Raw genomic sequence first — 18,088 nt, 5'->3', positions numbered from 1 at the left:
CCATCTCTGCTTCAACAGACAATATTGCAAGTCCACAGTTTTAGATATATTTAAAAATACACCTGATAACTTCTAAAACTCACAGGCGACCGGCGAAAATATTTGGGTAAATTTTAAATTAGGTACTTAAGTATGCATCTACATTTAATTCAAATATATTTGCAAATCTGCACGTGTCATTTCTGGTCACCAAGGAAGTTACGTCCAAGGTAATCGGAAGTAAACTAGACATCGCGAAGCCGACAAAAAAATTACAGTCCTGTTAAACTGTTTATGTTAATTAATACATTTTGTTTGCAACCAGTGAGCTGATTTTTTTAAAGGAAATATATTTCCATTATTATTAAGTTTAGGTAGCCATTTCCATAAATATACCTAATGATACTCCTCGATTTGCTGCCCCCAAGCGAGGCTCAATCTGCCTACCCCTATGGGGCATCACTGGGTACATGTTAAAAAGACTTGCATCAAACTGATGTAATTATATGCCGAATTGTTCTAACACGCATGCGCTGTGATGTGGCCACGTGACAGTGATAGCTTCTACACTTAATCGTCGGCCATCCATTGATATTTTTTTTTGGGATCACAGAGATTATCAATATAATTTTTTATCGTAAATATTTCACTATAATAATGTCGACATAAATTATACTGATGGTTTTATAAATGCGTTTAAAAATTAATAAACGTAAAAAATCTTAACACTACTGCACATTTATGTACTGAAATATGACTATATTCTAAAACATTAGAGCGAGAGGTTTAAAAGAATACTATTTAATGTAATAAAAATACTTTATGCAGTCATTAAATGTTTAAAATAAATATAAAGGATAATAAGGCTTCAAAATTATATAAACAGATTATCTACAACGTTTAAGGTATGTCCAGGATCATGCTTTGAAAATAGAATAAAAGTTCCATTTTGACCCACGCTGAGCATGTCCGCCCTTAAGCTGCAGAATTTATGTTTGATTTTGAACCGAGACATAGTTTTTGGTCAACCGATAACCCTAATTTATATTCAGGATTTTGCTGCAATTATATCGATATTTCTGTTATTATCATTTAGCTAATTTAACCGGTTCTCTGCCTTCAGTGAGTTTTCTCGCTCATTGAGGCCATGATCGACATGCCGCACATACAAATTTCGCGAGTTATCCCGTCTGATTTCAAACTCAAATTAGGTACTAGCCACTGTGGATTGATTTGCATTATCTAAAAAAGTTAAATACACAGTGACATTTGTTCGAATAATTATTATTAATTATTATTACAAGTTTTGTTTTTGTTTTGTTACGCCAAAGAAGTATAATTTCTAACGCGCGTACATAAGTACACACACCGTTTTTTTTTTAATAGGAGGTTAGTAATTAATCACTTTGTTCGAAATGCTTAGATTTTGTGTATTATTGAAAATTTGCAGTATTTTTAGCGTACTATACCTTTTTACTACTATAATAAAATTAATACCGTACTTTAAAATACATATTTAATATTATTTTGTACTATTTTATATACTTACAACAATGACAGCACAGAGATAGCGCTGATGGATGACAGATCGTTTTGTTGCACTGTGCATCATGCGTGAGATCGCAGTAAAAGTCTGATTCGTGTATCATTGCAGCAGTTAAAATGCGTGAGTCTATTTAACATGAACCATCTGGACTGATTGGAGATGAAAATAGTCTGGATAATGATAAATTTTATATGTTTTTTAAATCATACGTATTTCTTGTAAATGGATGATCATATAAAAATCTGGATTATCGAGGTCTGGATAATGAACGTTGATTCTACTGTAGTTTTATATAATAATATTATCTGTATTATTTTCTATAATGTATCAGCTAATAAAGAGTGCGTCAAACAATAATATCACATGTTGCTACCTTTATATGCTTTACAATTCCGTGCTCGAAAAGCCGGTCATAGAAAATGGGCATGTATACAGTATACCAGGGATGGCGAACCTTTTTATGTACGCGTGTCAAAATTTCCCAAATATTATTTTTTGACTCTGATATGCCGAGCAGTTTTTCACAGGAAAAAAAATTTAAAAAATAGTTATTAGAATTGTATTAAAAAAAGTTCTAAAAATATACTTAGTCGAGTCCTTGAGTATTACTGTTTTCCTTAGTTTGGTTCTTCAAACACAAATTGACGTCAGAATTGCTTCAATCAGATAAGGCGTTCTCTCACTACAGTGGTCTCAAGCATTGTAAAATGATTGCAAATCGATCAAAATCATATATTCTTGGCGCAACTTCCCCCGCCGCCTGATGAGGCCAGCGCGATAATATTATGTGTGATGCATAAAACCTAAGGGATGATCTATGCAATTTAAATTAAACATGATGCTTATTATTTAAGAGTGCCTGCTAATTTTTATACAATGCAATTTGTCATTTAAACATGAATTTCGTCGTTTCCGTTTGCGCATCAATTGGTAAATATTATTGGTAAAACTAATATTAAAAACAGAAAACTACACATGGCTATGTCGTCATTATTTTTTAATATCAAATAAGTATATAATATTCATGGAATTGTAAAACATTGTTGTAAAAAAAATAAGTATGTATATAAATATCTAATTATTTTCTAGTCAACATAAAACATTTGCGTGTCTTGCAAAATCATCTTGCGTGCCACTAGTGGCAAACGTACTATAGGTACGCCATCACTGCAGTATAATGTATACAGTATACATAATGTTTTAAATAATTTAATATATTGTACACACACTGCCATCTCTTGGAATCATAGTGAAATACTTATTAATACTTACTAATAAATTCAATTAGTCTTTATTGCGCTGGCTAGAAGGCAGCGACTTGCCTGCGTGATATAGACTTTTACCGGGCTTTTCTTTTGCCGTCCATACGCACTTGTTTCCTGATACAAACCAGTTTGCGCAGGTAGGATTGTCGTAAAGCATGAGCGTCTAGACTTTAGAACTTTAGACAAACTTTTAATGTAGGTATTTCCAAAAAAGATACCTATGATTATTGTTTTTCATAGAAATTCGTTGCCCGCTGGGTACCATCTTAATATCTTAATACCTACCAGCATTATATTATATTGGGTTAAAAGAATTATCAGAACCATCTAGGAATGGTTTCCGGTGAATGTTTTCAAGTGAATTTAGAAATTTATATAAAATATTATATTAATACAATATTCAACACTGAATAGTACTTACAAAAATACAATACGTGCTTTCAAATATAGTATCCAATTTTTTTACATCTATAAAATGTTATGTCAAAAAATCCATGGGTGAATTAACAATGATATTTGCATTTGCGAGGTGACAAGCTATGCTGTGGAGACTATAGGATATAAATATTAATGTTAAAATAGTATATTAAACAGTGTAAACCAGTTTCATTTATTGCCGTCACCTCAATGTTGCCATGTTATTGATGAAGCCATTTCCTAACAATAGGTATCTGCATTCTTATGTAATATAATATATGAAAATGTAGATATTAAAACAATCTGAACAATAGCAGCTTAATTTATTTATGATGATACCCTGTCTACACGTGCATGGATTTACTGCTGTCAGTACGTATTATCCATGCCAAAACAAAAATTACAAGATTGCATGCATGAATCAAAAAAGTTCAGAAGCTTCTGAATTTTCACACGACAGTTGGACCGTGCAATATCTGCACCCGCGCAGTAGAATGATGGTAGCGAACCTGCCGGTAACACCTAACGGTAAAAAACCAACTACACCGCACAGAGACTCATCGACCTGTCAAATAGTACCAAACAATGATAACATCGCATCTTGCTTACTCTTGAAGAATGAGATTAGCGAGACAGTCAGCACTTTTACATGTAAACAGTTATCGCAATAGTTTAAAATACACACTATTGGTGCAAGTAAATCTATGCACGTGTACAGGCGGTATTAATTCTATAAGGTATTTTATTATTATTCAAGTATTTCTTACCTTACTTCTAAACGAAGTATATCATCTCCGTCATTTTTTGAGATGGGTCTGTAAACATTAAAAATAACCCAACTTTATATTATTTTTGTTGAGTAAACATAAGAATTATGCCTTCATTAAACTCTTAACCAATAATATTAATATATTTAATACAATAGTTTTATTCAATATTCCTATTTATTTATTTATTAATTTTAAAAACACTCTTTACTTTAAGAAATATTAATTCAAGATCAGTGACGACCCTAGACAAAATGCCGTCCCTAAGCAGCGCCAAAATGCCGCCCCATTTTCGCAATACAATATTTTTCATTATCCTTCTGACAAGAATATCTAAGAAATGTGTGGTATAGCTACATTACCGACAAAATATATACTATTAATTCTAATTTAAATGCTATCTCTGCTCCAATATAAATATTTCCACGGTTTCAGATACATTTAAAACCTGGCAAAAATATTTGGATAAATTTTAAATTAGGCGAGTATGTACCTACATATAATTCAAAAATCTGCACGTGTCATTGCTGGTCATCAAGGACGTGACATCCAAGGACATGGAAGTAAACTAGACATCGCGAACCCAACAAAAAATATAGTCCTATTAAACCTTGTATGTTAGTTAATTAATACATTTTGTTTCCAACCAGTGAGCTGATTTTTTAATGGAAAGATATTTCCGTTATTACTACGTTTAGGTAGCTAATTCTATATATACCTAACGATTCTCCTCGATTTGCCGCCCTTCGAGTAACTGCCGCCCCCAAGTGACGCTTAATCTGCCTACCCCCACGGGACGTCACTGTTCAAGATGTTCATTCACAACATAGTATGAAGGAGAAAAATTACATTTCTAGTAATTTATTAATTTCACTCCATTGGAGAGTTTTGTGATCCAATTGTCTAAAAAAATTACTCTCATTTATGTCCCTCATGGCAAGAAATTTAAACAGGTGTCAAGAATACATTATAAGTCGAATACTGATCTCAATTTATGCATTGACACTCATTTAATATTGTTGTATTACACACACTATTGCACGTCTATAATGCGTGGCTCATTTTTGTAGGACACTCACACATTCAAAACCCTGCTTTACTGTATATATAGCCTATCGGAATTATATTTATTATCTGTTCTCTGGCTAATGCCGGCGCTCAATTGGCACGCAAGTCAGACGATTTGCAGTCTTTAGACTTTTTTTTCGCGTGGAGCACCCCAGATCTGTGGACTTTTTAATCCGCAGACCAGGCTCGTTGTTTTTCAAACATGTTTGATATTTTTATTCTCCGAGTTGCCAGACCTCGTCCATCGATCACAATGCAAATTCGATTTGACATTAATACGCGATCATTCGGACCGAAAAAAAATCTGTAATAGTTTTAAACATTTTCATTGATTAATTTGTTAATTTACACATTAGAAAATGAGAATGATTTACCAATTATTTTTTTATTTATATTTATGAAATTCATAAAAGAAAACGTAAAACTTGTGTTGTTTTCACTGCTATATTATTTTATGCAAGTCTACATATAAATAACACAAAATTATAGGATTATCGGAAGACATTACGATAATCGCAACTTTTAACTTTTGACAGCTCGACTTTTTTATTCGTTCGTTGATCATTAGCAAAGCATAGACAAATCAGACGATTTATTGTCCTCGGACTTTTGGCTCGCCAATGGAGCGCTGGCATTAGATGCTGTCATGAGATAAACCACTATTGACTACTAAAAATGGGGTCAACAGCTAGTTGGCCGCAAGTGGGCACAATGATGACTGTAGATGACGTGTCCATAGCAAAAGTCGAGTAATGCCCAACTGCCAGCAAGTTCCATCTATTGGCCTCTCGCGGCGATGCAGTGTCTACTGTAGCTAACAGCAGGGGGTGAAGGGTGAGTGACCGGAGCCATAAAACTGGCATCTGGCTATGGAAAGAAAATTGTTGAATGAAAAACCTGAACGAGATTACCTTCAGGACTCTCGGTAGCACTGAACTAATTACCCTGCCTCCTTAAAAACAACCGATTAATAAAACACCACCCAGCAGCCTCGGACGACAACCGGCTCTGTAAACTGACAACTCAACATAGATAGGTAAGGACAACGAAACCAGTAAAGTAATCATCTCTGACAACTCGAGCATGCACATTGTTAAATACAACGTTTGCACCCTGCGTATCCCGGAAAGGACTTACAAGCCACACGCATGTAAGAATTAGTGACACTGTCATGAAATAGTTCAGGGTCACATCCGCCGTCAGACAGGGTTTTGTCTTTGCTTTGTTTCTTTTCATCATCCTCTTCGACTTCATACTTCAGCTATTGAAGTGTCAAAAAGCTATAAGTAGGTAGTAGGCGAGGTAAATGTGGAAGTGAGCGGCACATCCTGCTAGATTTTTTTAACTCCACCCCCTCCCTGTTAAATCTATAAAAAATATTACAGATATTTTTTTCAAAATGGACGCCCTTAAATCATTTTTCTGTGTACCTGCTTCAAAATCTTTGTCTAATTAATACATTATTATATAACTACTTACAACGAGAAGTGTTCTTCCCAAGTAGGGCTGAGTGTTTTCATTTTAACTGTGGTATTATATCGTTGACTCTGATTAGAAATCAGATACATTGTAACAAAAGGGTTGTTCAGTCCATTGGAACATGTCGGATGAGTGTCTTTTGCTTCGACAATTTCAACGTTCAGAATAACCTCAGGGAGCATCATGGCCTCTGCCTCGGCCATGAGTAACTGGTGACGATCGCTGGTCATTCTAAAGGCATCCTGGATGTAGGTTATCAGAGCAAGTTGGCCAATTTCTATGTTCGCATCCAAAGAAGTATTGTGTATGACTTGGTAAAGGATCTCCTTATAAAGCTCATCCATCTAAAATAAATTAAATAAGAAAATAAATAATGACTATTATAACAGCATAAGAAATAACCATGGTGAAGGGTGGAGGTAGGCTGTTAAGATCTGACATGAATAGTGAATGAATGAATTGAATTGAATTGAATGATTTCATTGTGTTTGTTAGTTTTTAAAATTCAAATAAACCTTTTTATATATTTGTCCAAAAATATTCGTTTAGCTATAAAATATCTAAAAATATACAATTAAACCATACATAATTTTAGATATACCTAATATAGATTGAAGAATATTTTGTATTGATTATGGTTTGGTTTAGAGAGGGCTTAACGAATTAAAAAAAAACTGATCAACACCATCTGTAATAATGTGTATTCTTAATTCAAGGAAATCAAATAAACATGACTGACAAAATGAACCACGAGTTGGAAGAGCTGATTGAACAGCAAACAATCATAAGATACTGTAAGTCCCAAAGACTACGATGGGTGGGACATGTGGAGAGATTGCCTGAAGTTAGAGCGCCAAGGATCATGACGAAGTGACTACCTCAACGGAAGAGACCCAGAGGCCGTTCAAGAAGGAGATGGGCTGACGCCGTAGAAGTGGACTGGCTTCATATAGGAAGACCCGGTAACTGGAGAAGTGTGTCGAGAGAGGAGAGTGGAGAGCGGTTGTGGAGGAGGCCAAATCCCACCCCGGGATGTAGCGCCGTGGAAGAAGAAGAAGAAGAAGAAAAAGTGTGTACTATTTGAAATTTGAAACAATTTATTAATATTCTACATTTTAAAGAGTTTTAATTTAAAATAACAGATAAACTTACAATATGTATAAAATTTTAACTTGATAAAGGATCCCATCATAGTCTAAGATCCCATCTTATTATTAGTAAATAGCAGTAGCGAAGGGTGGAGGTAGGCTATTAAATCCTCTATAAATAGTGCACATTAAACTTTGTTAGTCATTCATATTTGTTTTTATTGAACCAAGACTACAATAATTTATAGATGATATTGGTTAGTTTTTTAAAATCAATTAAAACCTGCCCAAACTAAACCATAATAGTTATGATATGTTTTGGGCGATGCGACAAAATTGTGCGCACTTTTTCATTCATAGGTACTTATTTGTTTTCGTTGGATTATGAATACATATTACACATATTTTTGGTTTATTTTTAAAAGTTGTGTCATTAAGCCGTGCCTCAACCAAATAATAATAGATAAAAAATATCCAAAGTTATTTATGATTTAATTGCATTATTATACATATTTTATAGAAAGACGAGTATTTTTTGACTATTATTTATTAAGGCTTGGTTTTCGCAGGGTTTAATTGAATTTTAAAAATTAGCCAACACCATCAGTCTGTAAATAATATTGTAAGTAGTCTTATTTTAATGAAAAAAATACGTATGACTGACAAAGTTCAGCGCGCACTATTTATGCCGCATCTTAACAGCCTACCTCCACCTTTCACCACTGGTAAATAGTAATGACCATGTCCGATCCTAGGAAGTATGTTAAGCGTATATTTTATATTTATTATAAAAATCATAGACTTTTCTAAAAAATAAAAATGTGTATCACTTTAAATCCTTTTTATTTATATCGAATATAACTTTTGTATGATCGCAATACCAATTTACTATATTTTTCAAATTAATTCGATCCTTAGAATGCGCTGTGCTAGCACCGCCATGCAACCTATGCCACGGGTGCCACTAGGGATTCCAATCCCGGGCTATTTTCGATACCTATGAATCCCGGGATTGATAAACATAATCCCGAAACTTTCGGGATTGATGTTTTTATCAATTTTTATGGAAAATAAAATTAAAACGAAAATATAACAGAAAAAATACTTTTAATAACAAATAACTACATTAGAAATAAACTGAGTTTGAATGAAGTTTGATTCATACCAATGTGTAAGTTGCCGATTCATTTTATTTGTTCACATAAATTAATAAAAATGAGAAGGATTGGAAAAAACAATGCTTCGCACTTTAACAAAGTAATTCCACCATGTCTCATACGTATTACGGCAGTTTCATATTTGGCTAACTAATTAGATTTATGAAGCGAAAGGGCCATAAGTACCTACACCATGATTTGCTTTACTATTTTAAGTCTCGCTAACCCATTCATTAAGTCTTTACTATCAGAAACAGCAATCTTATATTAAATTCACATTATTATTTATATTACATTATTATTTACTCCATTAAACTTATGTATTTCCAAGATTGAATGTATACAATATTAACAATGAAGGTCTTAAATATTATAAATTATACTAGATTTATTTTTGACCGATTTTATCAATGTTATTTGTAAATTTTATACTTATTAACAATGGAAAAAATGCCAATCCCGAGACCAGTCACGGGATCCCGGGATTGTCAAATTATAATCCCGAAATCCCGGGATAAGAATTTTGGCTCGGGATTGGATTCCCTAGGTGCCACTTAGGTACTAGGTGGCACGCGAGAGGATTTTTGGTGGCACGCCTTGAAAATGACGATTTATTCAAATTATTGCCGGTGCTTTAATTTTATTAAAAACTGTACCGTAATAAATTATGTGGTCGCCGTTTTACGAGACGATAATTGCGGACTTTGCAGAAGTATTTCATAAAAAGATTTAACGATTTAGGTACAAAAACGCTCACCCATAATTAAATATATTTTGCAGCCTGACATTAAAGACAGTTACAAGAATATTTAGAATTTTTGAACATTTAGTACCTATGTTCTATTCTATTCTATTTAGGATGTTTTGTCATGCCGTCGTTATGGCACTATTAATTAAATGTGCCCATAAAATTATTAGGTGGGCATGATTTGGGATTGTATGTAGGAAATAGTACAGAAAATTTACTCGAAAACTCTTATACCTACCATATGTTATTTTTGTATTTTTAGAATTTTCATTTGTCTACTGGTAAAATATAAAATTTAACACAATGTGCCTGGAAGGTATAAGATGTAAACATTCAAGCAATCCCCGATTATTATACCCATTCACAGAATAATACATACGCAATTGTACTCGCATCAAAATGGTAAGCAGATTACATTATTGTATGCATTAGTAGGAGCTTATATGGCGATGGAGCCTTGTGGACGTGGCGTCTCGTTTTGGGCGACTGACTCTTATTGTTGCCAGCTCTACGAATAATCAAGACCAGGCTTTGTGACGTCACAGGAAAATGGGGGAGTACCCGGGCATGTTGGAAAATTACCCATTCAACGACATAATATCAAGTGCATGCGTATTGAAATTGAATGTTTTTATTCGTTCTATTCATTAAATTTAACAATTCTGAAATTTGGAAGTTAAACTTCAAAACTGCCCGAGATTAAATTATAAAACGAAGACAATTATCTTGACATGATAACCAAAACGTGGAATGAACTCTCAGACAGATTTCATTGTATAAAAAAGTCGCATTCGGTCTTTTAAGTATTTTCGGTACAACGTACTACTGTGAGCAAACATTTTCGATTATTATGAAATATATTATAAACCTGTAGGTATCGAAATCGTTTAACTGAAGAAAATTCTGAAATGTGCATAAAATTAAAAACAAGAATCTAAGAACCAAATATTGAGGTGTTAGCTAACAAAACTGAACCTCGAGGGAGTCAGTAATGTTTAAATATTGTAATGTTTATGATGTTGTTATGTAGCGTGTATTATTTTAGTAAAATAAAATTGTTTTAAAATAGATTTACTAGTTTTATTTCAGTGGCACGCTGAGTGTCCAGTACTTTGAATTACCTGTTTTGTGGCACGCCAATGCATCTGGATTGCCGACCGCTGGTCTATAGTATATACCAGACGTGGGCAAATACGGCTCTTTGTTGAGTTAAGTGTGGCTCCCAATATCTCTTTATAAAAATATAGGTATTTCCTTTCCCCATTGTACTTGTATTTTCGCGAGTTTTCTTTTCTAAGTATGACTATGGTGTGGCTCTTTATATATATATGAAAATCCAGAATGTGGTTCTCATTGACCTCATGTATGTCCACCCCTGCTCTATACGGTACGATAGTTCGAAATAGTTTGAGAAACCCAGAATATGATGACATTGTTATCTGCATATTATGTAGGTGAGATAAAAATAATAAAAACTTACATTCCAGAAAACTGAATCGACGCACGACTCAATTTTATCGTCATCTTCATTTTCAGAGTCGGTATTCACTAAAGTTCCATTGTCGCTGTCAGCGCCCGCCCTCAGCTCTAGTGCCAATTGTACCCGACCACCGTCTTCGTCTCCTTCCGGCGACTCTTCGGTTGAAATTTCCCCAAGCAGTGGTGCTAGCGGTATGGACTCTAGCATCGCTGCATAATTCGACTGCTGAAGAAGTCTCGAACCAAAATTTTCAAAGAAGCCATCATCGTTCTCTTGCACTCTGGAAAAAAAGAATAAAACAATATTATAATATCGGAGATTTCCACTAGGTACTATAATTTGGCCTCGTGGCCCTTGGCTCTCATATCCTGAAGTGGGCCCCCGGGCCAGGATCATTGGCGCCCCCCTACATATCGCATGTTTAAAAGTAGTGTGACGCTCTTCAGAAGTTATTTTTCCAAATGGTGTTCCAGGTAAAATTAAGAGTATTCAGTGTATTCTAGCGATTTTTTGTATTCTTGAATTATGGAGTTGTGGAATATTGACATACTATAAAATTGATAATCAAAATTTACATCACACAACCACATTTTTTTAAATGTTAATACTACATGTCAAATCTAAAGTTAAACAAACAAACAAATACAAATAAACAACTTAAGTTGTAAAAACATATTATTATATTTGAATAAAAGTATATAGGTAGTGATTTCCATCGCCCCTACATTACGAAGCGGACCCCCAGTCCAGGATCTTTGACGGTCCCCCTACCTATCACTAAGGTTAAAGGCAGTGTGACGCTCTATAGTAACGTTTTTAAAATGGTCTTCGAGGTCAAATTAAGGATATTCAGTGTATCAACAAACATTAACCAAAAAATGCATTATACAATCACATATATTCAAATGTAAATACGTCTGAAAGAAATTAGCGCCGCAGGCGCCTTTTTTTACGATTAGAGAAAATTTGTGATGTGCGTTTATCTCACTTATTTGGTCTATCCGCCACGTCGGGCCCCTAGACTAGAGCCCTGTCATCCACTCCTTTATGGGGGGGGGGCTATGGTGATTTCCAAAGTCCAGTCCAATTCTCGTCTGGCAAATCATACCTCGATTCCTTTTCTAAGTGTTATGAGTCTATGGCCGAATGTCTTCCACTGATTAACCACCAATCAACGTATTTTGAAGAATCGAAAAGTTACTGTCAAATGAACAAGATGAACAAAAATGCCAAAACTATTTTGGTCTTCTTAATGGAGTAATAAATAGATTCATTTGCGAAAACTCGCGTTCACATTCACACGAAGAAACGGTAATAGAATTCAATGCATATATCAGGGAAGGCGAACCTTTTTACGTAGGCGTGCCAAAATTTCCCAAATAATATTTTTCAACTGTCCTACGTGCCAAGCAGATTTTTTAAGGCGATTTTTTTTTTTATAAAAAGTTTTATAAAAAAATTAGTTAATAATTCTATTAAAATTACAATTGAGTTATTGACATTCTATCTTTCACCGTATTTCTAGCCGTTTATATTATTATATTTTTTTCCTTATTTTCAAATTACTCAAAGTGATCTTGGAAGCATTTAAACCACTCTTCTTTCATATTATATTGTCCATCACTGAGCGGTTTTCCATTTTTAGTGATTTGAGGTAAAATAATAATTAGCAGTTATTATATTGGAATGACTGGCGATAATTATTTTCATAAGGTTTGTTGATTGTATATTTTTCAATCTTAAGGACCGACCTATGCAATCGTATGATTACATTAAACGTAATGATTTGCCTGCAATTTTTTTTACAATGCGATTTGTCATTATTTATGCATGAATTTCATCGTTTCCGTTTGCGCATCGATTGGTAACTAAACATATAATGAAAAACCGAAGAAAATACGCATGGCTATGTCGTCATTATTTTTTTTATATTATATTAGGTATATGCGTATAAAACTTTTTCATAAAAAAAATATTTTTTAAATATACTTATATAAAAATAGTAATATTTCTTTTCTCTACAAAATGAAACATTCGCGTGCCATAGGTTCGCCATCCCTGGCATATATAAAACGCGATAGCTTTTCAAGATATTATGTCTTTTCATATGAGGTCATTCAGGATAATTATTAACGTGTAGGTACTTACTATGTAAGCGCGAACATTGTTTCGTCTAATTGCTTTTGAAACATTAAAAATAACGTGAAAAAAATGTACCGGAACACCGTTCCACCGCGTTACATGATAAAAAAGCCCTGTGTCCAATCAAAGCATAATTTATTATGCCACACTTTTTAAGGAATGATAGCTTTTTTGATCCATGAGGTTGCTCCTTCAACTATACATGGACAATAAATGAATACATCCAATCAACCAACACAAAAATTTAATGGATATTTTTATTAATCGATTTAAAATATTAAGTAGGTATAACAATTATATTTTTGTTTTGTATACACACATGAAATGCATAATATGCCCAGAGGCACACAGTTGAGAATCCCTGGTGTAAAGGAACAGAACCTACGCATGGCGTATTCCCTAATCTATACCCACCTTTATTCGTAATAACAATAACCCGAAAGCCGGGTAGTTTCCCCCTACAACGACATTATGTCCATTGCAAACCGTCCAATACGACTATATTATAATATAATATTGTGAAAGATTATTCTTGGGTAAATTTTTATAATGATCATTTAGATTTAGATTAGTGCCTATTGTTCGTTTCATTAACTTTCTCAAAATTTCCCAATATACTTCGTTTGTAATGATAATGATGAATTCACTATTATGACATTTAAACCCTTTCATCGCTGAGCATTTAATTACTATTTAATAACCACATTTAAATAACATGCTAATTATATTGAATAGCCAATAATTAATGAGGGCACAACAGCTGTGCCGTCAGCGGTAATTAGATTAGGAAAGAAACAAATATGAAATAATTATATTTAATACTAATAGGTACATGCATGGCCCCTACAAGGGGGGGCTGACGGGGCTCTAGCCTGGGGGCCCAGCTTGGCGGATCGACCAGCCAATTGAGATAAACACACATCACAAAATCGCACTAATAGTAAAAAAATGTCGCCTATGACGCTATTTCACTTCAAGCATACCTACTAACATTTATAAATATATAATTGTGCGAAGCAAATTATTTTTGATTATTGTTTGTCGATATATGACAACTCCATAATAATTATTCAAGTGGGTGTAATAAAAAATACAAAAAATCTATAAAAAAAAATACCCTTAATTTTACCTCGAACACCATTTGGAATGCGCAACTGTATATCGTCACACTGCCTTTAACCTTAAGGCGATACATCAGTGAAACGGCAAATAATTTTCAACTATAGGCGAGACGAACTTTTGGACTCGCTGCCATTCAGAGAGAGAATGTCGAGCTGGGAACACGTCAATTTGTTTCATGATGGCGACAGGGGTATTAATTCTTAAATCGTGGAAAGATGACTAAAAACGTTACCCATTTACTTGATAAAGAAAACATGTCAATGAATATATTATTATTGCTACTAATAGAACAATAAAAAGAACATTAAATGGACGCATGTTATATGACAAATTATATTTCGTTTGGCATGCATCGTTTGCACCCGCTACCCGCAATCCGCGCATCGCCTAGCCACGATCTTTTTAGACCATGCTTCAACTGAGGTATAGCCTTAACGATAGGTAGTGGGGCCCGCCCAAGATCCTAGCCTGGGTGCCTGCTTCAGGTTGTGGGAGCCATGGGTACATGTTTGGATAAAGTTGTAGCTGTGATAGGAATGATAACATAATGCGCCTACCTTGAACAATTTGAATATTTTCTCATTTGCATTTGAAAAAAATCCCCATGGTGTTCGTCCCTAGACTCGACCAACACCAAAAGTAGGTCTGCAACTTATGATATTTTTTGACCATGCCCGATCCTAATAAGATCACGGGCCTCCACAGCGTGTCCGGAAACTTGTACGTATGCAGTTCGCCGTATCACACTTCACCGTGAAATGTTGTATCGGTAATATAAGGCCGTATATTAAAGACCGTCCAAACTCTTTGGGTCGTATAGCATTGACATAAAATCCACGTCTAAATTAAACACGGTTCTTGTCGGTTTTACAATTTACAGGAAGCCAGCAGCAAACAAATTTAAAAAATAGTCGATATACTGGATTATTTTTTAGCTTAGGTTTTCATTCTTGAATTCATGAATTTTGTCAAAATTAGCTATGAAAATTGAATTAATGTTCGAATCTAATAAAATTGGAGACCGTATAGTATACGGTCATCTTTTTCCGATAAGAAAGCTCGCGGTGAACTGTGCCACGGTGAAATGTTTTACGTACAATTTACATTATTTTGTAACCCCTTGGTTTGATAAGAATTAAATTTCAAATGTATTCAGCAAAATAGTTATAGAGATGTGAAAATAGTGGGAAATATTTAGTTTACTTCGAGATATGAGGTAACTAGACAGTGTCACCCTGATACGTGATAAGAAATTTAGAGTTTTAACAAGAAACGTGAGAAAATAAAAATAAGTACATAATTGAATAAGTAACAATAATTCTTAAATATATTGATACTCTAACAACGAAAATTATGTTAATTATATTCTTTTTTAAGAAAAATCCATGAAAAAAAATATTTTTACTTACTACGATTTTTCATGAAAAACTCACTATTAGCTATTAATAATAATAATTACAAGATAAAAAGAACTTTTTATATACTTACAACGTTTTTAAATTTTCTGTTGAGTTATATAAACTTGACTTGACTAGCTTAAACGATCAAAAAAATTTGTACTTAATAGAAATAATACTGAAATGTCATTTTGACATGTCATATTGATTTCCATAGTAACGCACGTATATATTAATAATTTAGTTGCTAGGACAACAGACCCTAGCAACCGATAATGTTGTCGAAATAACTTTTCATACAAAACAGAATTTACTGAAAATTAATTCAGTATTAAAAAAATGCATTGACATCGTGTTCTGATATATTCTAAAAGTTTCAAATGTCTAGCTAGTTGGGAAGTTAGTTAAAAATCGATTGCAAGATTTGTACCGGACAAAGAACCACCGGACAAATAAGAATACGAGCTAAGAAAAACGTTGTTATAATACTATTTTAGATTACAGTCCGGGCATTAATAATATATTGATTTTTAAATTGATAGCATTCCTGCTGTCCGTCAAATAAAAATAAATAAGTACTTACCTACTGTATACTAAAGTATACCTTATAATTAATATCAACCCAACTCCGTGATACTCAGTCTGTGATGTAATACAAAATAGCTAATATAATGCGTTGCTAAGCCTCTCCAAACTACTGGCCAACAAGAAGATTTAGGCACAAACCGGAAGTCGCTGTCGTCGACTAAATAGGAGGAGCTTGTTAGTACACAGTTTTAACACGTAGCCAAGAAGATCTTGTTCGACAGTATGTTTGTAAATAAATCAGTTTTATGTGGAACTAATATACGAGGTATACAATTATTTTGCTTCATTTGAAAATACATTTTATGGCTCTGCGGCGAAAAGTAATTAAAATACCAAAAATCAACACGTGACCAAATCTAAATAAAAGAATCTTCAAAAAAAGGCGCCGAAAATATTCATATTACATCATGTGATTGTTAAATTATTGCATGACGTAAGCCAGTGTTCATTATGTTCTAATGATTCTTAAATATAAAATATTCTTACTTCCTTGGTTACGCTGTTATCGTAAATATGCGGACTATCACGGAGAGGGCTCAGTTTACTTTGCCATACCCAGGATTCGAAAAAAGGACCCCACGACATTATATTAAGCCGACGCGTAAGCTACTCGGCCATCATGCATAACTGATATAATCACCTAAATAATAATTAAGACAGAAAACAATTACTTATTACAAATTATAAGTATGTCCTGCATGGCCCCCACAAGGCTCTAGCCTGGGGGTCCAGGGTTAGAAGAGGCCCGGCATGGCGGGTCGACCAGTTAAGTGAAAAAACACACCATAACTTTTCTCTAATATTAAAAAAAAATAATGACATACTTAATTAACATTTTGAAATATGTGGCTGTGTGCTGTAATTTAATGTGGGGTATGATGATTGATATTTATGATAATTTACGTGTAGAATTTTATTTTATAATTAAGTACTTAATTTAAGTGTATGTCCTGACTTACGAAATGGCTTTTTATCCAATATGGCTACCACAAATGTGGTTACCACAAAAGGAGGTCACGATCAGTGCTTCATAATATTATGCTGAGTGCCAACAACTCAATAAATCAACTCAAAAATACACGAAATACCCTTAACCCTGGGGTTCCGTGGAAACCACTTGGGTAATAACTACTGTATAAAATCACACTGCCTTTAACCTCAGCGATAGGTAGGGGTCCGCCATAGATCCTGGCCTGGGGGCCCGCTTCAGGATGTGGGGGTCATGAGGTACTGTAAAACACTTACGCTTCACCACTATGTTCCATTTTTATTTGGTTCCTGCAGATCCAGCGGTTAGAAAATTCTGGAATCTCCTCGCTATCAGCGCTAAGGAGCGGCAATAAAATCTCCTATTAAACACTGTCAGAACGCAATAACTATGTGTATTAAGTACCCACTGTTTGGATGATTCACATTTAAAAGAACTCACTTTAAATTTCACATTTAATCAAAAATACTTTATTTAACCTGACTACACTATTTTTTTGTTCACAATATAAGTTCCACCTCTTACTATACGTAAACACTTCCACTCCGTTTGATTGTTAATGTTTGTGATTTGACCATGATCTGACGAACTGGCTGAAATGCCGGTTGTTTTTATAGCGACCTCTCGGATCTATACTCGTATTTATTTTATTTTGACTATCTAGACTGTTGTGCGTTTATAAAACTTGATTTGCTAATTTTACCAATGACCGTGGGCGTTTCTGTCGGGTTTCCTCATGATGACTTTAAATTTGGTGGACTTTTGTAATAATTATTCGATTGGCGCGGTTTTTGGTATTTCCATTTTTTTATTTGCATGAAGAAAACATTTCAAATTTTACATTTAAAAGACATAAG

General features: G+C 34.0%; 1 protein-coding gene and 1 long non-coding RNA gene across 2 annotated transcripts in view; one reads left to right on the top strand and one right to left on the bottom strand.

The window, feature by feature from the left end:
* Positions 1–6,232, top strand: part of LOC147075856 (uncharacterized) — a 102,539-nt gene extending 96,307 nt beyond the window's left edge. Inside the window, exons 2-3 of the long non-coding RNA XR_015069974.1 lie at positions 3,701–4,210; positions 4,786–6,232. This is a non-coding gene — a long non-coding RNA (uncharacterized LOC147075856). The remainder of the gene's footprint in view (positions 1–3,700; positions 4,211–4,785) is intronic.
* Positions 1–17,817, bottom strand: part of LOC147075855 (protein unc-13 homolog 4B-like) — a 48,833-nt gene extending 31,016 nt beyond the window's left edge. Inside the window, exons 1-4 of the mRNA XM_085942168.1 lie at positions 17,489–17,817; positions 10,995–11,274; positions 6,522–6,865; positions 3,975–4,022 (exon numbers count right to left, since the gene is read on the bottom strand). Of these exons, the coding sequence (XP_085798294.1) occupies positions 3,975–4,022; positions 6,522–6,865; positions 10,995–11,274; positions 17,489–17,508 (692 nt within the window). The 5' untranslated portion in view covers positions 17,509–17,817. The remainder of the gene's footprint in view (positions 1–3,974; positions 4,023–6,521; positions 6,866–10,994; positions 11,275–17,488) is intronic.
* Between the last annotated feature and the right edge of the window lie 271 nt (positions 17,818–18,088).

This window comes from Rhyacophila brunnea, unplaced genomic scaffold (assembly GCF_057557595.1).
Source record: "Rhyacophila brunnea isolate RB1 unplaced genomic scaffold, BYU_Rbru_1.0 scaffold_14, whole genome shotgun sequence".
Lineage (NCBI taxonomy): Eukaryota > Metazoa > Arthropoda > Insecta > Trichoptera > Rhyacophilidae > Rhyacophila > Rhyacophila brunnea.
The sequence above is the reverse complement of the archived record's forward strand: the minus strand, read 5'-3'. Positions and strand labels throughout refer to the sequence as shown.